Here is an 18,059-nt window from a genome sequence, read left to right on the forward strand (position 1 = left end):
TGCAGCAGAGAAAAGACCACATCTGCTGGGCAATCGCCTAACTGTGAGGCTCTGCTCAGAGACGGCCATTTCCCGAGTTGTACCTGACGACACCTGGTTTAAAGACATGAAGAAGGTTGCTGCAGGTGGCAAAATGATTCCTACCTCTCCATCCATCCTGGAAACCCTCCACACCAAGATCGTCTTAGTTGTTGATTTCTCAGATGGGCAGGACTATACCATACCAGAACCAGTATTGTTATAGAGAGTCATATAGGGAATCCAACTCCGGCTGACAGGGAACCTTAAAGAATCTATCCATTTTATAGCCACAATGTCTCCTTACTATACACATGTCATAACCTCAGGAGTAAACCCAAGTTGAGACCTATGGTCTGAAAATATGATGGCACTAAGTCCCCTTCCCTACTATCTATGAAAGGAAATAGTAAGACAGGATCATTCTCAACCTTCACCACATTATTATTCAATAGCATAAGAAACATGAGCTAATTCCCCGCCCCCCCCCCCCGCCCCCGTTCCTGCCATATTTGCCAGAAGCTCACAGCGGGCTGTGTCAAAATCAGCAAGGACTGATACTTTTAAATACTCAGGGCTGAGTGTTTTCTAAATGAAAACTTAGTCGTGTATGACCTCCTGAACATGGCAGAATGATATCTGCAAAGCCAGAGGCCATGCTGGGAAGGGGAAGTCCAAGCTGCAGTAATTGCTCCTGCCTCCAAGGGCAGGCAGCGAGCTTTTCATCAGTGCTGCATTCTTCTCATTCAATTTATGTGTTTTCCTCCTGCAGCAGTCCGTTGTAAACACACAGGAGTACGGAGGTAAAAGCACAACAGCTGAACAGCTAGAAGAAAAGAGCCCAACTGGGGGGAGGGCAAAGAGCTGGGTGGCAGCCATTGTGGTGCCAATCAGAGAGTGGAGGGTCCCCTCAGCTGGGTGGCAGCCATTGTGGTGCCAATCAGAGAGTGGAGGGTCCCCTCAGTTGGATCTACAAACCTCTCAGTAAAGGCCTTGACCCTCCATCACAACCTTTTAGGATCTATCAAGTGACTCAGTATTTGAGCAGGACCTTGACCCTCTCACATCCTCAGTTTCCAACACACATGTGTATACACATGCACAAGTACACATACATACTCGTGCACACAGACATGTACACACATATACATACACACACAAATACATAAACACACATATACATGCACACACATACATGCTGAGTCCGGCTTGGCCACGTAAGGGACAGTATGATAAGGGTTCCTGTCCCTGGAACAGAGCCAGCAGGGTGTGGGCCTCCATGAGTGTTGATGGTTGCTGTGGGTGTAAGACTTGTTTGTACAATAGTATACATATTTTCATGTTCCTCCTTCAGGGACTGTCCTGTCTGTCAAGGTTAATGACTTCATGATAATCAGAGACAGCACAAGTCTGGGAGTTCAGCGTATGTCTAATGTCTCAGCAGTGTTGTGACCTCCAGGACAGCCCTTAAGGCTATGGGAAAGAACAACAGAAGCATGAGTTCGAAAACATATAATTTCTCAATTATGCAAAATATAAGGATGTAACATGAATTATATAAGTAGCTTCACAGATATAAAGGAGCAGAGAGGCAGCTGCACTATGAGGCAGCTTGTCAGAAAGATACAAAGACAGGCAGATAAGAAGGTAGGCAGACTCCCGGGTTCAAGGTCAGCCTGCAACAGAGGGAGCTTAGGTCCTGGGCCAGGCCTGGTAGAAATGTTAATTTGGGGGTAGGGTAATGACTAAGTTGATATATAAATAAAAGACTGGGTTTTTGATCTGCTAGAGGTGAGCCATCCAGAGATGTTAGAATTAAAAAAAAAAAAAAAAAAAAAAGCTGTTTGGAGCAGAATGCTGTCTGGAGATCTCCAGAAAAAGCAGAACATAGAGCAATCTAGAAAGCTCTCTTGAGCAGAACACAGTCTGTCAGCTTGTAACCCACAATTGGACTTCCAGTCCTTTGTTTCGCCACTCTCAAACATCCCTTGTCTCAGAACCTCTCTCCAAACCAAGGCTGATCCTTGGCATATACACACACATACACACACACACATACATGCACACAAACATACACACATACATACACACAAACATACACACATACATACACACAAACATACACACATACATACACACAAACATACACACATACATACACACATACATACACACAAACATACACACATACACACATACATACAATATACATACACACAAATATATACACATACATACACACAAACATACACACATACATACATACAAATATACACACATACATACACACAAACATACATATATACATACATACACATGCAAACATACACCCATATACACATGGAAACATATACACATAAATATACATAAGCGCATGTGCACACACATGTTCATACACACATACATACAACAAGCACATGTACACACTCATACACACACACACACATTGATTTTTCTGCTTCAGACTGTGACAGTGCTAAGTCTCTCTGCTTATCAACAGTCCCTGCTTTATACATATAGATGATTGTTTCTCACTGTATAGTCAGCCATTGGTTCACCACCTTCATCCTCTCCTGGGTGTTTGCAATGGTTTGAAAGTCATTTGTCCCAGCCATGTTGAGCCTTAGTCCCCAACATGGCCATACCAGGCGGCAGTGCCTTTAAACGGTGATTAGCTGTTTCTGTAGGAGTGTTAGGTGGCTCAGAATTAGATTGGTTACCTTAAGAGTGGACTGCTGCAAAGCAGGTCAGCCTCCCTGCCTGGGTTATTCTTGTTGCTGTCACAGATGCTTGACAAACCCATGTTAAGGACCGGTGGGTTTATTTTGGCCCACAGCATGAGGCTGTGGTCCACCATGGTGGGGAGCCCGTGCAAGCAGGAGCATGAGGCATCAGGAGCCAGGGAGCAGCGAGAGATGGATGCTGGTGTTCAGTTCACCTTCTCCTGTTTATTCAGCCTAGAACCTCAGTCCACGGACTGGTGATGCCCACGTTCCAGATGGCTTTGTTCACAGGTAGGGTAGATTTTCCCACCTCACTTAACCCAATCTAGAAACTCCCTCATTGGTATGCCCAAAGGTTTTTCTGCTGGGTGATTCTAAATCCTGTCAACTTGAAAAACCACCATCCACCATTGCTGCCACACTTATCCCCCCTTGCTATCACACCTATCCCCCCTTGCTGCCATACCTACCCTCCCCCTTTTTCCCACCCCTTCCCTCTCATCTATGTATTCTTCCTACCAGTGCCTACTTCCCTTCTTTTCTGTGAGTTAATATGACACGATGTTTGCACCGGAAACTTAGCAGATGCTAGACCAGACTCTTTGTCCTCTAGAAGTGTGCGCTAAATAGACATCTTTTCTTTATAAATTCCCTGACCTCAGATATTTTGCTGTAGCAATACAGAATGGCCACAGATGGGACATACATGATGTAAAACCCTGGTCCCGCCTCAGATCTGATGATTCAAACACATGATGTGAAAGTTTAGAAACCACTGACACTGAGAGTAATTTGGCCCTTGGGAGCCAGAGTCAGGCACTGTGAGAAGCATCCTAGTGGACACCATTTGGTGCAATGGAATTACATCTCTCAGAGCTTGAAACATACTTGTCTGGTACCATGACTCTTTGGAGAGTCTGATTTTATGTTTACTGGAAATCCACTGTATTTTGGCAGGTGCCCACTGGAGTACTGCATCTTTAAGATACTGCAAATTCAAGAGGACCATACAGATGCCCGTCTCTTTATACAACCACCAGCGGTTTCTCCTTTCTTTTCAATACAGGCAGACAAAGAGTCTCTCCTCTGACATAACAGCGAACAACCCAGGCACTTACAAGGTTTGAATTTCTATTGGTCCAGCTGGTGGCTTAGGTATAATATACTTCTAACTGTCCTTATAGCTTGGAAATTTGAGTGGTTTTCCAAAAGTGTCTGTGGTAGGTCCCCAGGGTGGCAGTGCTGAGTGGCATGAAAGCTCTAAGAAGCAGGGTCTAGTGGAAGATCATGGGGGACTGCCAGTGACAGGCAGTAATGCTGGTCTTACAGTGTGGGCACTCACTAGCACAGGCTGCTGTACAATGAAGTCACTAACACATCTGGTCCCCTTCTGTTCATGGCTGTTTCTATTTCTGCTTTTATGTGGCACAGCTAGGAGCTCGGGGGAGGGGGGGGGGCTGTATCAGAGGCCAAAAAGATGGTACCTCCCTGATATTAGACCTTCAAAAGTATGAGCTAAATATAAGCTTTTCTTCATGAAGCACCTACCATCAAGGATTCTGTTAGACCCACTCAGAACAGACTAAGACATGTAGACCCATGCCCTGGCTCTCACTACTCCCATGGGTACTACGAAGAGAAGTCAGGAAGCAAAAGAACATCTTTGTCATGGAAACCCTAGCTGAATCCCCCGCCTGCCATCTTTCAATGTGGCCTGCCCTTGGCTTCTGATCTAAGGGAGGCCTCACTATCTGCCTCAAACATCAAGGGAAGGCCCACAGCCCCATCACCTTTCACCTACCGCACTGGTCTGCACAGATTCATTTTCTGGTTTGGCTTTTATATCCACGACTCCATCGGCATGGCGGAAGGAGCATTCGGCGAGGACATCGTAAAAGGTCAGCTTCTGAGCTTTCAACCCATACTTCTGGAGCCACTTCTGGGAGTCCCAGGTGTCTTCTGCACGTTCCTTACTCTCAGCAGGCGTTGGTTCTGGAATCATAGTTCATGAGCAGTTCCTCCAACACCCCCAACCTCATATTTACCAATCTGGACCATTCCCGCTGCTAGGCAACGGAGTCTGCATTTCCCTTCAGGAAATGAGCTACAGCAGGGCTCTTACTTTTCTCATGCTCAGTTGGCTCTGGCTGAGAGACTAAAGCCATGTGTCAGGAAGGCGTTGCATACAGGGTCAGAAGCTCTGGGTTCAAGTCCTGGCTGTGCCATCTACTATCTTAGGCAAGTGGCTCAAATGTAATTCAACCATTTTACCACTCTGAGCTCAAGCAAATATCATTACCGGCAGAGGGAAGACAGTATCCTCTTGACCTTGGTGAAGAATCTGATTTTATATTTGCTGGAAGTTTATTCTATGCTGCCAGGCCATTGAAATAATGCATTCATTCTATTTGGTGTGGGAAAACAGGAAACTTCTCTTTTGACACACTGTTACCTAGTGGGACTCCTGATGCCTGAGTTTCTACAGACCCAGTTTACGACTTAGGCATAACTCACATAAAATTAGTGATATGATGTAGACATGTTTTGAGAGTGCACCTGAAAGTGTATGTGGTAGATTTTCGCTCCCCAGTGTGGCATTGGGGCTTTCCATAGGCAAGTTTTCAGTATCAGTGGCTTCTGAACTCTCCAGCAACACGCACGAGAGTCAGGAGGTCTGAGATGGAGATCAAAATTTTGCACCCATTTTGATCCAGTATCTAGGAAGGATTGGATCAGGGATCCACTGTGCGGGCCTCAATCAGATGCTACTCAAATTCCTTGTGATAATGTAGTGTTAGCACAAAGCCTACATACATGTTCCTGTACACTTCAAATCACCTCTACATCACGTGTAACACTCGACGCAAGCAATGCTTACACACAGTTGCTATACTGTACTGTTCCAGGAATAATGGCAAACAAACCTGCACACTTCCGGGGCCGTTGCTTTTTTTTTTTTTTTTTTTTTTTTTTTCCCTTAAGTATGTTTGACCCATGGCTGGTTCAGCCCTCAGAGCCTGAGACTACAAGATATTGACTGTTAAAGGTAGCCCCTGGGCTTGTCCCACTCTTCTTTCTGTTGTTGGGACAAAACACTGAACTATTTGGAAGGGCGTCTGTCAGCTTACTGTTTCCAGTCCATCATCTGGAGAAGCCACACCAGGAACTCAAGGCAGGAACTGAAGCAGAAGCCATGGAGGAATGTTGTGTCCAAGGCACACTCACCTCACCTTGCTACCTTTCTTAGACAACCTAGGACCATCCTCTCAGGGATGGGACCGCCCACAGTGGGCTAGACGGTCCCACATCAATCCTTAATTGAGAAAATGTTCCACAGACTTGCCTGCAGGCAGAGCTGGTGGCCGCAATTCCCTATTTGAGATTCCCCTTTTCCAGGTGACTGCAGTTTGTAACCAGTTGACAAAAGCTAGCCACTCCAGGGTTACAGAGATGGCCCAGTGGTTAATGGCATGTGCTGCTCTTGCAGAGGACCCAAATCTGGTTCTAAGCACCTACACTAGGCAGGTCACACCCGCCTGTAATTCCAGCTCCAAGAAATCCAATGCCCTCTTCTAGCCTCTAAGGGCACCTACACTCACATGTACACGTATACACCACACACACACAGACACACACACCTTTATTTTAAAAAATAAATAGAAATAAACTTTAAGGGATAGAGAGATGGCTCAGCAGTTAAGAGCACTGACTGCTCTTCCAGAGGTCCTAAGTTCAATTCCCAGCAACCACATGGTGACTCACAATAACAGTAATGGGATCTGATGCCCTCTTCTGGTGTGCCTGAAGACAACTACAGTTTACTCACATACATAAAATTAAAAAATTAAAATTAAAAAAGAATACTTAAAAAATAAATCTTTAAATGGAAGATTAAATTTCTATCAGGCTTGTCATATTTAAGGGGCCATATAATTAGAAAAGGATCCGGGGAAATAAAACTGCTTGCAGCCAGTCAGTTCTCAGTGATATGTAAAGAAGCTGTCCAGGAGCAGGTCAGATGGGCATGTCTTCACAATACCTTGAAAGAACTCACTCCAAATTTTAAGCCAATATTGCACCCAAAGCCCCGCTGAGTAAAATCCCTGAGTGCCAGCAGGTGGCTTCCACACAAACCACAGTGTAGTCCTACCTTTCTCAAGGAATTCAAGTCAGATACCTCCCAGAACATCCAGCCCCTTGGACTTCTCTAGAGAGCTCTGGCACCACTGCAAGCCACTAAAGGAAAATGTAGCTGGGTTTTATGGGGAGATCAGCCTCCTTGGAGAAACTTTCCTATGATTTCTCCAGTCCTTAATTAATCTTTGTGTCTTGGACACCTCTTTGTTCCTGTTTATGAAGCTGGTTCCTTTCCTTCCTTTTCCGTGTTCGACCAGTGAGATGGGAAACAAATTTCTCATTTAATGATTTCCATGGCAACATACATCCTTTTACTCTGTTTTGGCGGCTACCTTCTTAGAAAAAAAGATGAAGACCCTGCATCAAGCATAAGTCCAAATATATGACAAAAAGAACCTTCTGGAAGTCATCAAAACCAGCCCTAGCAAGGGTGTTTAAAGAGCAGAGACAAACCTTCACCCTCCAGGTTCATGCAGGATGGAGCGTGAAGCAGCTTCTGCTTCTGGGCGGGAGTCAGACTCCCAATTACTGTCTGAAAGGGGTTGAAGACCCCTTCCAACCTCAGCTTCAACGAGGGCATCGGTGGCAGCCAAACATTCAAGGCAGAGAACTCAGCCGCATCAAAGCTGGAGAGGTGAGGGGAGAGTGAAGCAGTTTTCATGTTCATTCACTGCTAATTACACCAATTAGTGACTGGGCCTCGTTAGCCCAGGAGGGGAAGGAGGGGGGCAGCATCTGTTCACTAGCTTGACTGACAAAGGAGTCCTTTCTCAGTTCTCCTGCGGTTATTTTAATTAGGAGTGTGATTGAGTCCTTGCCTTCAGAGCCTTCCTTCACTGCCAAGTTGTGAGCTCACAGTGATGCTGATCACAGGGCCCTCCTCGGCTGCACTACAGATTGCTAAAGGTGCTTTAGGAGTTCCTAGGAGGGAAGCACAGAATTTCCCTTGCCCGGTCCTCTCCGCCTCTCAGATCAGTCTCAAAGCATTTTCCAGGCACAAAGCCATACTTACTAATGTTTTTGAAAACCATCATGGTTTAACCAGGGGCGCAATAAAAATGATATTGGGTATGGATTGCCCATCACTCCCCCCCCCCAACACACACACTCGGGCACCTACCCTCAAAGTCAGATTGTCAGGGGTACCATCAAGGATTTACAACCCCCCAAAACTGCACCCTCTACCCTCAACCACTGAAAGCTACTTGGCTACCACCTCATTCCTGCTGTGCTAGGTCATGTGCCTTTTCAGGGAATGACTGTCAGTCAATGAATGCACTCAATTCCCAGACAGGGCATCATCAATCTGATCATTCTCGAATTGAACTCCATGTGCTTTGCCCCCGCTGAGCACCCATGGCTGCTACACAGAAAGAGAGCTCCTTAGGCAAAAATCTGAGGGGGACCTAAAAACTTGGTTGGGGATTACTGATGACCTTGTTTTAAACCTTTTTTAAAAATGGGCAAGGGGGTCTCACTACAAACAGGATCCATCCCAATCCTGCTATTAGGAAACCAGAAGTTATTTTGTCTGAGAGCCTTTCTGTTCTGGGCATCGTGGAGGGCTTATGGTCTACAGACCAGAGCATAATACACTCTGGGAGAGAGGAAGGGAAGGAAGAGGGAGGGGACAGAACTGAGGACAGCTGGGAATGGAGGGAGATGGACAGCGACTCTATGACATTCCAGTCCCTCCCACTGATGAGGTGGGTGACCCTCTCAACAGACCTGTGGTTCCTCTGAAGGTGGGATGAAGCTTTCTCTGGGCAGAGGCCAGGGGACAGGCGGTAACAGTATGACATGAGACAGAAGTCACCTTGAGCAGCTGCACACATCTCTGTGCTTGTCTGCTATATTCTGCTAATGTGTACTTACAAAAGCATCTAGCGCTGAATGCATGTGCCTGGCACCTCACAGGTACCAGCTGGGCAGAAGGGTAGACACCATTACCCCAAAGGGAGACCATGGCAGCAAACGACTATATGATGGTCTCTTCTGGCCTCCAGAGGTACTGGGCACACATGGTGGCCAGGCACACATGGTGTCCAGACACAAAATACCCATACACCTACAATTTAAAAAAAAAAAAAAATCTTAAAAAAAAACTGTTAAAAATAGCCAGAGGTGGGAGTGGGTGGGGGTAGCATTTTTAATCCCAGCATCAAGGAGGCAGAAGCAGGTGGGACTCTGTGAGCTCAAGGCCAGATCTACAGAATGAGTTCCAGGGCAGCTGAGGCTATACAAAGAAACCCTGCTTCAAAAAACCACCACCAGCAACAACAACAACAACAACAAAAAAGCCAGGTTGTGGCAAGATCTATAGACCAATTCAGGATTTGGATATAAAGTAGACACATGAGATTAAGAAGACAGAAATTTTAAAAAAAGAATAAACAGACTTTGGGAAATTGTGAGACCTGAAATTCACATAAGTGTGCAATGAAGGCTGGATTAGCAGTCATTTCTTTACAAACGGTAACTATCCTTTGATTTCCTTCATCTAGAGCCGTGATTCTCAACCTGTGAGTCGTGACCCCCTCAGATGTCGTGTATCAGACATTTACATTACGATTCATAGCAGTAGCAAAATTACAGCTCTGAAGTAGCAACAAAATAATTTTATGGCTGGGGGTCACCACAACATGAGGAACCGTATTAGAGGGTTGCAGCATTAGGAAGGTTGAGCACCACTGGTCTAGAGTCTTAGCAACCATCTTGTTTCTAAGTACTTCCATTCTTGGATTTTCCCCTTTTTTCCACAGTGTCCACTGAAGCATGAAGCAGCACGCATTTCTGAGGGCCTGGTCTTGGCTTCTGTTCTGCTGCTATGAAGAGAGAATCATGACCAAGGCAGCGTATAGAAGAAAGCATTTGATGGAGCTTGCTTACAGCTTCAAAGGGTTAGTCCATGACCATCATGGTGGGGAGAGCATGGGCAGGCATGTAGGTATGGTGCTGGACAAGGAGCTGAGAGTTCACATCAGAGCTGCAAATTGCAGGCAGAGAGGGGAAGCGAAACTGGGCTTCCTAGCATGGGTTTTTGAAATCTCAAAAGCCCACCCCTAATGACAACCATCCTCCAACCAGGCCACGCCTCCTCCAACAAGGCCATGCCTCCTCCAACAAGGCCATGCCTCCTAATCCTTCTCAAGCAGTGCCAAGAGCTGGGGATCAAGCATGTGAGCCTGTGAGGACCGCTCTCATTCAAACCACCACGGTCCCTTTTATCTTTTCTCTGCTGTTCTTCCTAGTGCTAACAAGCAAAATGCTGAGCCTAAGGCATTATGCATTTGTGTGTAGGTTTGTTCCAAAGTATTATAATTTAGCTTTTACATTGAGGCGCGTGTTCCCATGCCCTCCCATGTTGGGAGGTTATTTTATGCATGTTGAAATCTCCTGACACCCTTGTCAAAAATAAAATAAACCTACGGTAAGTACATAGATTTACTCTGGGGTCATCTCATGAATTTATGCATCTATGTTTTCAGAGAGGTTTTTTTTGTTTTGTTTTGTTTTGTTTTTTTTCTGTGTGGTCCTGGCTCAATGGAAACTCAGTTTGAAGCTCTGGTTGATTTTGAAGTTGCTGTCTTCCCACTTCAGCCTCTCAAGATGCTGAAACTACAGGTCTGTGCCTCTACAGCTTGGCCTTTATGAATCAATTTTCCGCCAGTGTTACATGGCCTTCATGGCTCTCAACCACTGAGCCATCTCTCCAGCTCTCTTTGCATCTTTAAATATAGCTTTCTGGACTGCTCCTATTCTGCTTGTTTAGAAACTGTGGCACAGATAGCATCTTATAAAGAGGCACGCAGCAGCAGTATTGAGGCAGCCAGCCTTAATATATTTCTGACTGCACTTCTCTGCATCTCAACGCCACTCAGGACCACAACGAAATCTTGTTGGTTATTTAACACACAAAATGACCATCTTCTCTCTCCACTGGTTCAATAAATAACACCTCACACCTTGTCCAAAGAGCTTGAAGAGCCCTTAGCCTTGTGACACCAAATTGATATTTTGAAACAAGTCGATATTCAGAGTCAGATCTTGGGCTCAAGAGTAAACTCCGGGGGGCCCCCCTTGTTCATGATGAAAGCCTGACCACCCGCATGCTGAGGCTCTGTATCTCTAATGGGTCACAGATGGTTGTGGAGAAGATCCCAAATGAAGAGGCCTTGACATGTGTGGGCTGTAGCATAGTTAAAAAAAAAAAAAAGTTCTACTTCCTCAAGTTTGGAAAATTATTTAGTCTCCTATGGCGAAGGAAGCCATATTCTTGTTTCAGAATCCTTCCTGCATCCTACAGAGGGAGTGCCCCGGTGAATGTGCCCAGGACCTCTGAGCAGCCAACACTCCCTCCTACCCTTTATCAGTAGCCCTGCCTGGAGGCATGAGTGACCACAGCAACCAGTTACACACTTAGCTTGTGGAAACCAGGACACCTAAGCAGCATGTGGCTAGGTTTATGCTCGCCTGCCTTCCTGCTGTTTCCTGCTGGCTATACCTGTTTTCTGTCCTTTTTCTTTTTCCTTTTCTTTTTCTTTTTCTAAGAGGTTTTGGATTCAGCTCATTTCATCGCCTTTGTTGTCCCCTGGGTAATCATGGCGGTTGTTTGCAGCTAATGGCGCACGACTGCATCCAGTCACAGTGTAGCTTCAGGTGACGTATGTCACTTCGTCAATAGCATGTGCTAATGATAAGCTCAACTTCTGAATGTCTAACATGTGCTTTGTCTGTGCGTGTGTACGTGCGTGTACACACACATGTGTAGAAGCCAGAAGCCAATATTGAGTATCTTCTATCACTTATTTATTTATTTATTTATTTATTTATCTATTCATTTATTTATTCATTTATTTATTTATTTATTTATTTATTTATTGAGACAGGATCTCTCACTGAATCTAGAGCTCACCAGATTCTAGACTGAATATCTGTTGTTTTTCCTTCACTGATTGTTCTGGCTCAGACTTCCAGAGCAGTTCTAGATAGAGGTGCCAAAAGTGGGCATGCTGTATCTGGCTACGATGCAACCCAACACGAGATCAGAGACCTGCTTAAAACACTGTGAGAGACTGACTGAAGAGATGGCACAGTGCTTGAGAACACTGGCTGCTTTTCTAGAGGACCCAGGTTCAGTTCCCAGCACCCATGTGGTAGTTCATAGACATCTGTAACTCCAGCCCCTGGGGAACCTAATGTTCTCATCTGGCCTCCCTGGGCACCAGGCATTCATGGAGTGCAAAGACATACTTGCACACAAAATGTCCATACACTTATAAATAAATAAATAAATAAATAAATAAATTTAAAGAATGAGAGAGAGAGTGTGTGTGTGTGTGTATGCGTGATTTTCTTAGTAAATGGATCATGTATTTCTTGAACATGAGTCTTGTGGATGACGACACTGTGTCTCACTGTCTAAAGGTTGGACATGCCTGCTAGATGCAAGTTGACACATGGAGTCAAATGTCACTTCCATAATTCCATAACTGGGTGGCACCCAGATAAAAATAAGGATGAGTCCATCGTTAGCATGCAGTCACTACTTCAGCAACAAAGGGCAACCCAAGCCAGATTTCTTGACTATGCTGAAGGTGCATTGCTCAGAAGGAACGAAGACAAATGGGTCAGCTGTCCTCACAGGCCACCCCTATGACCTAGAAAGGTCACTATGTCTCTTTCACAGTCACCAGCCTGAGGTCAGACATTGGAGGACTCTGTCTGGCTCTGAACATAAATCACAGTGAGTGATTAGTCTCAGGCTATGGCTCTCCTTAGTCACAACTATGGCCACCATTGCCACCAACCTATGTTACAACCTGCCAGGACCAGCCTAACAACTAGACTATAGCCAAGACCTATGTGGCTACAGGATGTCAGCTGATGAGGTGAATCCATGATTTATGGCCATTGCAACTACCACAAGCGATGCCAGCTGGGACAGAGGTCCAAGTGTCCCACAGGGACATGTCTTCTAGCACTACAGCTATTGCAGAGGTCCCATACACTGCCAGACCCAGGATGGAGACTGTTGGAATATGCCTAGGATTAGGTTTACCCAGCCGAGCATTCAATTCTGGGACAAAATCTTGTGCTTCCAATTACCTACATCAAATGGGATTTTGGGGTCATGCTATGTGGTCCATGGTTAGGGTAATGTTGGTGAATGCGATCCCTTAACCATCTTGCAAATGGTAAATTAAGCAACTTTTGAGTCTCATAGCTGTGAATACCCACACAGTCTTGGGTATCTGAAGCCCATCACACAGATGGCAGAGATGTAACCCAGAACTCAAGTATGTCCCCTGAGGGCACAAGTCTCTACCAGGTGGTAGTACAACGGCCTGGTAATAGTTGTACCTAGTCCTTCTCTATGGTGAGCTAAGTCAGCCTCCTTGCTCTGTAGCTGGGGTTGAAGTAGGGGTGACAGAAGGAGTCAGGCACAGTTCCAGCTGCCTATTTGGCAGCTGGTGGGCTGGCTGTAGGTATCACATAGCTTTGCCCAATGCTGTTCTCTCTGGCAGATCTGTACTGGGTTTCAAGTCTAAGGCCTAGGCTTAATTCTTTCTCCTTCCTCCAATCAAGGAGTCATCTCACTCTGGGATACTTAGAATAGAAGCATCGGCGAAGTTGACCTAGTTTTCTTGCAATAGCTGTGATAAAAATATTAACCGAAGCAATCTGGGGGAGGAAAGCATTCAGCTGGCTTTTATGTTTACATCATAGTTCATTCTCAACCAAAGACAGGGAAGGAGCTCAAAGCTGGGCCCTGGAGACAAGAGCCGAAGGAGAGGCCACAGAGGACCACTGCTTACTGGCTCACTTTCTCTAGCTTGCTCAGCTACTTTATTTATACAGCCCAGGTCTACCTGCTTAGGGAAAACACCGCCCACAGTGGGCTGATCCTCCTATGTCAATTAACAGTTAAGAAAATGACCCCACAGACATGCACCATAAGTCAGTTTGATAAAGGCAACTCTTTAAGGCAGTTCTCCCTCCTCACGTGACTCTAGGTTGTATTGAGTTTATGAAAAGGCTAGCCAGCCCAGGGGTCCATTACCAGAACATCTCCCTCAGCTTCCACGACATTCTGCCTCTCCCTGTCCATTTTGGCTGACTGATTCTCTCTCTGTCTCTCTCTCTGTGTCTCTGTGTCTCTCTCTGTCTGTCTCTGTATCTCTGTCTCTCTGTGTCTCTCTCTCTGTCTCTCTCTGTCTCTCATTAAAGGTGACCCTTTCTTGCTTCTTTCCCTGCATGATAGTCTCTGACTGAATGGCAAGCCTTGTGACTTTGAGCTTGGTGTGTGCTAGACACTTCTGTGCTGTCTAAAACTCCAGGAGCTCTGCTGTGATGTGAAGTTGTGTTACCTGGCAACAGTTTGTTTCCTGTCTCCCTCTGATGGCTTCTGAGGAGCAAGGCCCCATGGTTCCCTACCACTCAGGCTAAGACCTTCCCAAGTAGTCTTAACACCCCTGTGAGTTACAAAGTTATCTGACTCTGTTCCTGAGGCTGTGTGAACATTATATTTTTTTCTTCTAATTCCTCCCAGTAGCCCCCACCTGTCGGACAACTTTCTTACATGTGTGACCTACTCAGTAGTCAGATGACTTCTCAAGGAGCAGACTCTACATGTTGCTTTGGGTGCGTGTATCTTCCCATATGGGCATGTCATGTTGCAGCTCACAGCATAACTGTTCTTTCTAGACTCTCAGCTCTGTCTCTCCGAACTTAGCAAGTTTTGACAAGCTCCTCCTGGCTTCTTCCTCCATGTCCCATGGCCTCACAACCAACTAGGAAGAACAACAGCTCTCCTTTCTGTCTTGTGGACCACTGCCCCTGTTGCTTGGTGTCCACTACATTTACATTGTTTTGTATCTACTAGGTGTGTGTTTTATTGTCTCCTTAAAGAATTTTTATGTCCCGCTCTTGGGATTAAAACAAGTTAATTCCCAATGTGGCTTCACTGTCCCAGGCATCAGACTAATGAGTCACCTCAGCCAGATACTGCCACCACCCCCTATGGTTACATAAGCAGACTGATCTGATCCCTGACAGGGTGGGGGCTACCGAGGGGTGGGGGGGTGGGTGTAGGAGTAAATGAGCCAGGGAACCTTTGTCTACTTCATCTGCAGCCCACCCAAGTGACAATCCGAGCCTCCTGCTTAGTTGCCCCTCCATCCCCACTGCCACCTCCTTCAGCCTTTAGGCCTTGAGCAGTCAGGCTGAGGGAATGGCTGCCTTCCCACAAAGCAGACACAGGATCTTTGCCTAAACTGACCGTGGCCTATGTGGGAAAGGGGTGGTCAGACATTTTCTTTGTAGATGCTGGGGTCAAATTAAGGTAAAGGTTTAGGTGACTACCCAATGGAGGGATGGTTTTGATCAAATTTCCCCTTTAAAATATAAATGGTATGCCCTGAGTAATTTTTTTTTAAGATTTATTTATTTAGTCTATGTATGTGAATACACTGTAGCTGTCTTCAGACATACCAGAAGAAGGCTCCTATTACAGATGGTTTTGAGCCACCATGTGGTTGCTGGGAATTGAACTCAGGACCTCTGAAAGAGCAGTCAGTGCTCTTAACCTCTGAGCCATCTCTCCAGCCTGTCCTGAGTAATTTTTAAATGTCTGATTGGAGTTATTTTCTTTTGGGAGATATATATATATATATTTATAATATTTGAAATAAAGGGTATTATAGTCCATTATCAAATTTCAGACTCATAGGTCATTTTTTTTCTTTTAATGTTATGGGGTATGTGCTTTTGTATATATTTATGATGCCTCTGTGACATAGACAGTACGGGGAGACTCTGTAGCTATTGGGGATATCAAAACCTACTCCTCAGGAGACTCTCAAAATATCCAAGCACCATTGCACATGGACCAAATCCAAATGCCTGGCAGGAGGAGACAGACAGCAGTGGTGTCAGAGACGGATAGCTTGACAATCAAGGTTTTGTCACTTGTCAGCAACATGACCTTGGGCGAGTTATTTAACCTAAAGCAGCACTTCAGAACCTCATGGCAGCCTGTGGGGACAGCCAGAGAGGGAGATTCTGTGAAGAGCCTGGACACATAAGGCTAACTGTTGTTAGTACTTTCTCCTAGAAGAAACCAGATCCTCTACTAACTTAAGAATTCAGAGAATCCATGCACCAGTTCCCTTAATGTCAAAGGAGAAAGTGAGGACCTCCTGGAAGCTGATCATGCATTCTTTTCCTTAATGTCTGCAGTAATCTCCCAGACTGATTATCGTCTCCGTTTTAGAGAAGGATGAGCTAAAACTGAAGGAGGAGAATGACCTGGGCTAGCCTCGTAGGGATTTGTAAGTAGGACTTTCTTGATACAAAACTCCAGCCCTCCATTATGAACAATGCTCTGGTTATAAGAAGAAAGAGAGAGTCAGTTTCAGGAGGATTCAGTCTGCAAGCAAGTCTAGCTGACCTATCCCAGAGTTCTCTCAGTCTTGCTGTCTCTGTAAAAATAACATATGCCGTAGCAGGGTAGTAGTGCATGCCTTTTATCCCAGCACTTGGGAGGCAGAGGCAGATGGATCTCTGTGAGTTCAAGGCCAGCCTGGTCTATACAGTGAGTTCCAGGACAGCCAGGGCTGTGTAGAGAGACCCAGTCTTGAAAAAAAAAAAAAACAAAACAAACAAACAACCATCTGCCTCTTGGAATATTTCCCTCCTGACTAAGCTTGAGTTAGCTATCTGTGCATCTTCTTTTTAAATATCCTCAATCTTTGGGCTCTGGTGTTCAGCTCTGCATAGCTGGCACACATATTAATAAAATGCTGCAACCAGAATCTCCTCCCCAATCGATAAATGATCAAGTTCAAGATTTCAATGGAATTCCTCATGCCTACCACCACAGGGGATACCTGGTCCAGCCTTCAGCAGGACAGAAGCCGCCTTACTCACTGTATCTCCTTTTAATAATTTTCCATTCACAGATGTCTGCCCCACACTATGGATGTCTGTGCGGTGTACAGAACTGAGCTCAGGTCTATACCAAGCCTTGTTTCCTCCTCTTGCTATACACAGTTACCGAAGAATCTGCCTTTATGGTTTTAACTACTGTCCAGCTCCAGGTCTTCTTTTAAAAATGAGTACATGCATGTGTGTATACATATCTTCCCCCCACACACACATACACACTCATGCACACATGCACACGCACACACCACAGCTCCAGAGACTCTCCCCAACACCTCAGAGCTGAGCTAAGGAGCCCTCCTGTTAGAAAGACTCCAACCCCTCTACCTCCATCCCCAGCCATCAATGTGGCTGACTCTGTTGCACTACAAATTTATACATAAACAGCACCTACTAGAGTCAGCTGGGGACACATCTGGCTGAGGAGCCTTGTCCACCAGGCTCCGGACCTGAGCCAGTGTGCTGCAGGCTTCTTCCATTTCTCTCCAGATGAGAAACACATCCTCTCTGACACCAGCCCCTGGAAACAAAAGCACAGTATGAGCAGGCAGCTGAGACAGGCCCCAAAACTCTGCAGTGTCAGAGCAGGCATGGCATGCCTCTACAGACTGAGAGCATCTCTAAATATCCAGTTATATCCCACCCCTACCCCCCCCCTCCTCAGCTAATGTCTTTCTGAGGATCAGGACTAAGATTCCCTAAGGAAGCCAGGCATGGTACCCATTGTATCCATGATGCAATAGTGATACAGGTGTTATAGGTGTAACTAACTCTTTCTATTTGGATTTGAGGAGGACACACGTGCTTAGTATCTGCAAACACAGGCAAGAAGAATTCCTGTCTGAGGAGCTCACAGGCCCAGGGATGAACCTACTACTATTGTACTAGTAAGTAAACCTTGTATTAACCTTCCTCTAAGTAAACTCACATCTCTATACCCATAGATTAGTGCAGCCCTGGGACCTCGTCTGAGAAGTTTCCTTGTTAACTGGGACAAGGAAACTCCCAAGTGGCCAAAGTGCAGAGAGGAAGAGTTTATGGAGTGATCAACCACAAATAAAACCTCTGTGTCACACCCCGCTTCTAAGGCTTAGGGACCACTGAAGAGGAGGGAGTGAGAAGACGGGAAGAGACATGACAAAACACTATCTTCTGGACATGACAAGACTTCTGCACTCATGAACTCCCAGCAGCTGTAGCTGCCTCCACAAGACCTGCACAAGATCAAGCTGGTTA

At 45.6% G+C, this 18,059-nt stretch overlaps 1 protein-coding gene across 8 annotated transcripts in view; it reads right to left on the reverse strand.

The window, feature by feature from the left end:
- The window catches only part of Vwa3b (von Willebrand factor A domain containing 3B), a 162,031-nt gene that overhangs the window by 94,596 nt on the left and 49,376 nt on the right, over positions 1 to 18,059 (reverse strand). For all 8 annotated transcript variants that reach the window (XM_034521629.2, XM_076915058.1, XM_076915056.1 and 5 more), the window contains 2 exons: positions 17,218 to 17,343; positions 4,543 to 4,733 (listed from right to left, as the gene is read on the reverse strand). In XM_034521629.2, coding sequence (XP_034377520.2) covers positions 4,543 to 4,733; positions 17,218 to 17,343 — 317 coding nt within the window. The remainder of the gene's footprint in view (positions 1 to 4,542; positions 4,734 to 17,217; positions 17,344 to 18,059) is intronic.

Source organism: Arvicanthis niloticus, chromosome 17 (assembly GCF_011762505.2).
Source record: "Arvicanthis niloticus isolate mArvNil1 chromosome 17, mArvNil1.pat.X, whole genome shotgun sequence".
NCBI classification, from domain to species: domain Eukaryota; kingdom Metazoa; phylum Chordata; class Mammalia; order Rodentia; family Muridae; genus Arvicanthis; species Arvicanthis niloticus.